This window comes from Poecilia latipinna, unplaced genomic scaffold, assembly GCF_001443285.1.
Source record: "Poecilia latipinna isolate Pla-1442-1.1 unplaced genomic scaffold, P_latipinna-1.0 Scaffold1854, whole genome shotgun sequence".
Classification (NCBI taxonomy): Eukaryota; Metazoa; Chordata; class Actinopteri; order Cyprinodontiformes; family Poeciliidae; genus Poecilia; species Poecilia latipinna.
The window spans coordinates 80,700-89,232 of NW_015114470.1; the positions used below are offsets into that span (position 1 = coordinate 80,700).

Genomic DNA, 8,533 nt, shown 5'->3' on the forward strand with positions numbered 1-8,533 from the left:
TTTTTTTTTTTTTTTTGCAGTTGTAGACAAACTTCATTTTGTAGTGGCGGTGGCAAAAGTGGCTATTTTAATTTAAAAAGATGCTGACTGACCCCTGCACTATAAGGAAAGAAACTCACCCAGTATAACATTTTCATTCTTTTGGCTGAGAAGTTGCCAGGTGACAGTACATCTTGTTTGGAGAGAGAGCAGATAAAATTTGCAAGTGAGCAGAGAGGTTTGCGAGCAGACATGTGATCTGAGCAGAGAGAAGTTTAGAGAGAACGATTTGCGAAAAAACAGTGAATATTTGAAAGAAAGTTTTGAGAACAAAGACATGAAGTCCTGCTTTCAGACTGAAAATGTGTACTCTTGACTTATGTCATTAAAATTCCCCCATATTTTTATTTAGATAAAAGATATGTTTACATGTAAATCTAAAGATTATTTGTTTCTGTCTGGGATAATTAGCCTTATAAGAGCCACAACAAATAGAGTACAGAAAGTACCTTAGTGCTAGGTTGACATAAAAACACACTACTTACTCATCTCTGGTGTAACATGGGTAGGGGAACATCTGGACATAGTTACCGGGTTCCACCACATCGTGACCCACAAATGTGTTGATTATGGCTCTCTCTATCATATCTAAAGGAAAACATCAAAGAGAGACACTAACCTTAGGAGAAAAACGACAACTTGAGGATAAATCTGTTTTTATTTGTCAGTGTGTGATTTCAATCTCTATGCTCATACTTGAATACAGGAGGCTGCAAATACTGCCTTGTAAGAAGCTTATTTTGGTCATGCTGTAATATTTACAACAAAAAATGAACTGATGCGTATGGTTAGCTTTGAAATAATGAAACTAGTGTAAACCTTTATATTTTTCTCATGATAACATTTCCAGGCAAAGAGAAAATATTTTTTTTAATTTCTCTCCAATTCAAATAAATGTACAAAGAAGAAATGGGCCTGCAGTGTCTGGATGAAGACTGTGCATTGTTCTTTTCTCTCCCTCTGCTTCCTGCAGAAAAGTCGACCTGCCAAGGAAAAGTGCTTCTGCCGCCGCTGGCTCAGGCATCTCTCCACAGCTGCTTCCAGCTCACTTTGCACACTGGTAAGCATTTTCTACCTATAAATGCTGGTCTTTGTAAACCAAAGAAAACAATACATTTGACCTGACTAATGCGCAGATCTAGGTCTTGATTTATGGCCCAGTCTCAGACAGCAGCACGTTGCCTCTGTACACAAAGTCCATCAATAAAGAGCATTTGGGCAATTTATGAATTGTAAAAAAATGCTGTTCTTAATCTGAGCTCATCCATGACTTGTCTGAGCTTCAATATGAACACAGTTTTACCCGTGATGGCAGTAGAAGCTCTGACACTTCATCACTCACATCTGCACATCTAAGTAGACTGAAAAACTAGTACCAATCAGGAGCATCAAAAGACTTACCCTGAATCCACACAAAACCATAGAGGAAGTAGAATTTCCCACCAGTGTTGGGCCCAGGTCGCCAGTAGGCTCTTCTGATTTCATTAGTTTTCTCTGTGAAGCTGGAGTTCTGTCTTATTTTGTACAGAACATGAGGTGGCAAAGAACCATCCTTGTTAGTCTGAAAAATCACGCCTGGTAACAGAAAAACATGTAGAACATCAAAAGTCCATCATCACCGTGATGGCGACTGAATGACCCCAAATTAGGGCTGGGGGATATGAGGAAAATCTAATATCCTGATATATTTTTGCTATATCACGATAGACGATATATATCAGGGTATTCTTAAATGAGCTCCAATGTTATTTTAAACTATAGACCCCTTGCAGCATGATGTCACCCACACAAGTTCCTGCCCCCATTTATCTGCTAGACTTAAATGTAAGCTCATATAAAAAGTGATGCAGTGTTTTGCTATGAACTGTCTACACACTATGACTAGATAACAAGGTGAGAAATAAGTTTTAACTAAGAAAAAAATACCAAGGGACAGAGAAGTAGGCCAGTTATGCTTGACTTTGACAAACTTAACATATAGATGTGCTGTGGAATAAGGTGCGTTTTGGTTCAGCTTAAAAATAAAAAAGGCGACCTACACACAAACTGACAGATCATCAGTGTTTAAATGAGCTAATTAGCCACCCTGTGTTAGCATGCTTAATAGCAGCGGTGGCTAATCTACCAGTCAGCAATGTTACCTCCTTTTGTTCGACATCCTCCATATAAAATCCAAACTACTGCTAAATTATTGATCGAGCGCCGTTTCTCTTCGGAACTAGACTAGTTCATCTGATTCCTCTTCAGTTACTGTCTCATTCACAGCTCAAACTCTTGCCATCACCATGTTGTTTGTTTTCTCCTCGCAGCGTGATTGGTAGAACATTTTCAGATTGGGAGGGGGGGAGGGACTAGTGATGCATGCATAGGGTGTCGGATAAACTATACTCAGTGAATTTGACGGCGAAAGTTTATTATTTGAACAACAATTTATACTCGATAGCTGCAATATAGCCATCTTAACTATTGTAAATTGAAATTATCACGGTACATCGAGTATGCTCGATATATCGCCCAGCCCTACCCCAAATGTTCCCAATCTCCAACGAATACATGGACAAAACATAGCTTTATAAAAATAACTATGTTCTCCATTTATTTGTGTTCACAGAAACAATGTAGACTAAAATTCTTGGCTGTCATGCATTATAATATTTTTCAGTTTTTTGACTGAGAAAAAGGATTTGTGGTCATGAGGTGACAAAATGTCAAAAGGTGTAAATATTTTAGTAAGGCATTGCAGGTAGAAAGGAGTGACTCACTGGCAAACACAGAAACATTGTCCTGGTAGGCCTGGTTCAGGGTGTAGTTGACTATGCTGTCCTCATCAGGGAAGCCTTTGAACACATCAACACTCACCTGGAAACATGGGGAAAAATATTCGTCCACAGCAAAATGGATTTAGACTGTTACAAACTATGCCTCAGTTAATATAAGTCATATTGGTTATTGATACTGATCTTGTTGTGTCAAGTCATTTGACTATGGACAAATATCCATTTGTCCATAGTCTGTGAGGACTGAATACTTTTAAGCCTAGGCTTAAAACTACATTTTTGATAAAGCTTAGAGCCACTTAGCTAAGTTACTCTGAGGTATCTTTGTAGTTATGCCTCCATAGGCATAATTGACCACTTCTTGTTCTGCTACTTTCTCCTTCTCCTCTTTGCTGTTAATTCAATCTTTAACAATCTTTAACAGAACCTGGCTCATGCTAAGCCAGTTTCTGGTCCCAGGTTCTGCTGAAAGTTTCTTTCTGTCATAGAAGAGATTCTCCTCTCCATTGAATAAATGACTTGATGCAATCTGATGGGTTTCCTTAGATAGAAAAACAATTTTAACTAATGTGAATAAACTGGAGTTGAGTCATGTTTAATAACTGTAAGATTGGATTGAATTGCCTTTTGTGTTTTGTAAAGTGGCTTAAGATGATGTGTTGTGAATTGGAACTACATAAAGACTTTTGGAGTTGAATTTTGTCAACTGTTTTCTATGAGCAGAGTTCAACCTAGTCTTTAGTCAAATACAGACATTTATCATTTTCAGCCTTGGAAAGCAGCAGTTCAGAGTCAGAGGAAACTCCTGCATCAAAAAACTTAATCAACTCACACAATATTCAGTCAAAAGCAAATTAACTAACCGAAATGCTATTCAGATGCTACTCAGATATCATGTCATGGGTTTTAGGTTTAAACTTACAATAATAGTCAACATCCACACCAATTGATCCCTGGAGTGCTGACCTTTGACATGAAACGTATCCAGCCGCAGGCAGCGTTGTCGATTGTGTCTAGCTGCTCCAGCAGGGTGGAGGTGTTGGGTAGCGTGTAGTTTCCCATCATCAGCGCCTGCATCAGCTCGCTGTCACTGCCGTTCAGCAGCTCCGGCTGCTGCTGCAGCTCTGAGGACAGCTGGACAAAGACAGGATGGATGAAATGACCCAATCAAAGCTGGATCCAAATACAGCACAATACACAAGTATTCACAGTCTCTACACTTTTCATATTTTGTCACGTTTCAATCAGAAACATCAGTGGAATTCAGTTTTGATTAGCAGACCAACACAAAAAATGCAGAATAGAGAAGTAGGCTGAAACAGCTGGTGTCCTCTTTCAGCTTGTTCCCTCAGGAAAAGTCAGAGCTACTGTCCTCTGTGTCCTCCACCCTTCATCACCACATCTATCCACCTCCTTTTTGGCTTCCTGCCCTGTGACTTCAACCTCAGCGTCCTTTAATCAATATCATCATTGTCTCTCTGAACATGTCTACACTGTGTCAGTCAGGCCTCTCTGACTTTATCTCAGATGTCCTCATTCCAGATCCCATCATCCTTGTCGCTCCCAAACAGAACCTGAACACCTTGAGCTTTGCAGCCGCCAATTCTGCGGCTGCAAAGTCTCAAAACGTCTCAAAACCATACATAGCTGCTCTCACCACTGTACATCTTTCCTTTCATTCTTGTGGTCACATTTTTATCACACCTGACTCTTTTCTTCATCCAATCAGACCTGCTTGCACATGCTTCTTCGCCTCTTTTCCACATTCTCCTTTGTTCTGGACCAATCACCCTAAAATCTTAAAGTTTCTACCTTTTAACTTCTTCTTGCTATAACGACCCTGTTCCACTTGTGCCCGCCCCTCTCATTTACACTCAGGCATTCTGTCTAGCTGCAGCTATTTTTCATACTTCTACATGTGCCCTGCTCTTACTGCAGATCATCTGCAAACATCATAAATCATGGAGACTCCTGCTACCCTGCTACTGGATTTCAATTACAATTACTCTAAATGGAACTAATTATGGATGGATGGCACAATTTTCTGAATTTTATTTGAATAAAAATATTGACAACCCTGTATCTTTTTCTTAAACTTACCAGTGTATGGAGCTAAAACGGCCTCATAATTCACAAATGCACAGACTAAGATTCATAAATGCAAAAGATCCACAAATGCACAGAACAAGCTTCACACTTACAAGCTCCTTCTGGCCTGTCAGTTGCACTGCATTTGTGTGTGAATTTTGAGACTCCCCCGACTTCTCACAATTCAGTCTTTTTTTTTTAAATAAATGGTCTAGCTGATTGGGTGATCAGCAACCAATCAGATAGCTTCCTTGTTTCAGCCAATCATATGAACGGAGCCCTATTGGGGGGCTGATCACCCAATCAGCTAGACCATTTATTAAAAAAAAAAAAAAAAAGACTGAATTGTGAGAAGTCGGGGGAGTCTCAAAATTCACACACAAATGCAGTGCAACTGACAGGCCAGAAGGAGCTCGTAAGTGTGAATCTTGTTCTGTGCATTTGTGGATCTTTTGCATTTGTGAATTTTGAAACCGTTTTAGCTCCATACCAATGTGCTACTTTGTGTTGGTGTGTACAAAGCAAAGCAATCCCACTAAAATACTTAGAGTCTCAGGTTGTAACACAGTAAGAAAATGAGAATGTTCAACAGGTGAAAACATTTCTGTACAACTTAGCAGCACTGTGTACCTGCTGGAGCCACAGCAGATGGCTCTGCAGGCGGCCCTCCTCCAGAAAGGTCCTGAGCTGGGCAGAGATGTTCAGCCACACCCGGGTGTAGTGAGTCACATTCCCAACAAACGCAAACGTCTCATTCGCCTAGGATTGAAAAGAGAACAAAGTCAACTATATTGACTTTTACACTATGTCCTTTCTAAAACTCTCATCTACAAACGTTGCCGAGTTCTCCAGTCTGCTTGGTCAGAGGCCTAAGGAGTCAATTCTCAACCAAACCAGAGTTAAAAGAATTAAACTCTGCCCAGAAAGTTTTTTACTGAATCTTGGTTATATCAAGATGCAGACGGTAAAATTATTCGAATCCTCTGTTCAGAGCTCTCTGATTGGTTCAGAGCTCTCTGATCTGTGGAACTGAATGCCAAACATGTCAGATATGGACTGGGATATGCTGTGAGTAATTCTATATAACATGCTCCATACCAGCTGCCTACTTACCTTCTGAATCACTTTGTCCACCTGAGAGCCAATGGGGGAGTAGAGGATCTTGGGATTTGTAGTCATCAGGTGAACGAGGAGGCCCAGGTTCCTTTGTTCTTTGCTGGTGAATCCCAGTGAGCTCATATTCCCCTGCTTCAGCGCCTCTGGCTCAATGATCCTGAAATAAAAGTAAGTCATCATCAAAGTCTTCTACTGAATCACAGAAAATCACTTTTCCGTCTTTTACATTAAAACCAGCTGTTACTATGGCTACTATTCAGTTTCCTACCTTATACATGAGTCTGCTGTATAAGGTATATAATATAAGTATAATATAATATAATATAATATAATATATATAATATAATATACTGTATAAGTCTTCCAAGACCTTGTTGCTAGTTTCTCCTCTACAGTCATGATACAAAATAGTAGCAATAGGTCAAATATACATGGAAATGTTCCACTGGCTTTCAGCCCTTTTGGCGTACTTTGACAGAGCTATGCATGTAGCAACAGGCTACAATCCTATCTTCTGTTTTGTCCTCAGAGCTTCTCCAGAACTCCATCCTGATCAGAGTGAGATTGTGTTCCAAGTCTATGAGTCTAGAAGTACATGATGACAGGGCAGCTTAAGGAGCTGCTTAGTTCATTTATGCCATGGTCCGGTTGTAAATGTGATCAGCATTACATGGTGTTAGATCCACTAGCTGATGACTTACTTTGGATTTATCAGAAGGGCAAATAACTGATATTTATTTTAATTGTATTTTTTTATTTGTTGTTTTAAGATTGTAGTTGTGAATTTAGGAATTGTTGGCAATGTCTTCCAGTAACATAATTACCCAGTAATATTTTTACATTTCCTGTCAACTTAACATATATAAAACAAAAACACAGTGGGTTGCTGGCGGACCGCCTCCATGCCCCGACCACCAGGCTTAGCAAGGTTTCCAGGGGAGAACAGTTTTTCTCAGGAAATTCAAATGAACTGTTCTCATCTCTGAAAAGAAATGAATCTTTTTCGACACATAGTAAATATTTTTTGTGAAGACCAAAGATTATCATCAGATTGCTTAAGTGCTTGTTAAATATAAGAAACTGTTTGATTTATTAATTATAAGAAGATGCAAATAAACAAATAATTAAGTATCCGTTTAAATAAGAAAAATATTTTATTGCCTAAACTGCAATAAGAACATTCCTTTAGTGAATGCCTCATCATTTGGAGCAAAGGCTGCAGCTAAAAACACTTCTAACATCAACATGTGAAGAGCTCAACACTTTCATCAGCACAGTATAGTTCTGACCTGGGGATGATGCAAAAGATGCTTAGTAGGAGATTTTTGTTTTTAATTAAATTTGGACTAGATGAAGCTAAAACAGCCACTTGAAGAGTTTTGGATGGAAAATATTTAAGTAATTGCTCATTTTAAATACAAAATCTTTTGGCTTCCTTCCTTAGGTCTGAATGAACTGTTCTTTAAGCAAATGGCCTTTTGTTGAGTCTATGCTTAAGTTAATAAATAATAGATTGCTGAACTAGCTGATGACTTTCCGTTAATTGATTGATTTATTTATTTTTTTTTTTTTTTACCTTTTTTGACCCAGTTTTAATTTCTTAATTTGGACTTTATTCCAAAACCATTAGACTGCATTAGTATAAAATAATGTTATCTGGTCCTGCTCTAGGTCGGAGCTTTCACTGACTCATGTTGAGATTTCACCCACCTGTTGTTCCCACACAGAATGGGCTGCAGTCCTGCCCACAGCTGAACAAACGCTGAGAACTGAGAGTGAGGATTCTCCTCCCCCTCCTTCTTCCCTCCGCCCTCTGCCCCCTCCTCTCCGTCTTCTCTGGGAACATCTGTTGTGTTGATGCTCCATGTGGTGGTGTTCAGAGGCCACGTTCCGTTGCTCGTGGATACTGGGTTTTGCCCGGCGCATGCTCCTTTGGGGAGCAGGCGAGCCAGTCCAGACAGCAGGTCCACGTCCTTCAGGAGCCTCTCCACATCAGCCAGGTCCTTCAGCAGGGCACCCAGCTGGGACTGGGACAGGGGGGCCACAGGGCCGGCCTGCTCCGCATGAAGCTACAGAGTCACACTTTGGTCACTTAAAATAACATTTAAAAGCCAATACAATGTTTTTTTTTCCTTGGAGAAGAATTACTTTGTTCCGTTACTTTTAACATGGTGCAAAAATCTATATTATTCATCTGTTACATTTAAATTGTTTTGTAAGGGTTTCTTTTACTCAGTAAAATCAGGACAATCAGGGATTGCAGACCGATTTCTTCATCCATTCCATAAGCCTGTCACTTTCTTAAATAAAACTGTGTGTCACACAAAAACATTGATTTGTGGACTGAGCATCTATTGAGGTCAGAAAACTCCAAAGCATTTCCCTCCACACAAACAGAAAACAGAGCAGCTTTTTATCCAGACAGCAAGATGTTTCCTCTTTGCTTTACAGAAATGGCCACCTGCTGCCTTCTGTACACAAAGCTATTGTGTACAGAATAGCTTTGTGTACAG

General features: G+C 39.6%; 1 protein-coding gene across 1 annotated transcript in view; it reads right to left on the bottom strand.

Annotated features, from left to right (window-relative positions):
- LOC106934751 (ATP-binding cassette sub-family A member 2-like) overlaps positions 1–8,533 on the bottom strand; it is a 122,614-nt gene that overhangs the window by 77,512 nt on the left and 36,569 nt on the right. Inside the window, exons 9-15 of the mRNA XM_015014850.1 lie at positions 7,731–8,089; positions 6,018–6,177; positions 5,535–5,663; positions 3,783–3,950; positions 2,802–2,898; positions 1,441–1,614; positions 525–627 (exon numbers count right to left, since the gene is read on the bottom strand). Of these exons, the coding sequence (XP_014870336.1) occupies positions 525–627; positions 1,441–1,614; positions 2,802–2,898; positions 3,783–3,950; positions 5,535–5,663; positions 6,018–6,177; positions 7,731–8,089 (1,190 nt within the window). The remainder of the gene's footprint in view (positions 1–524; positions 628–1,440; positions 1,615–2,801; positions 2,899–3,782; positions 3,951–5,534; positions 5,664–6,017; positions 6,178–7,730; positions 8,090–8,533) is intronic.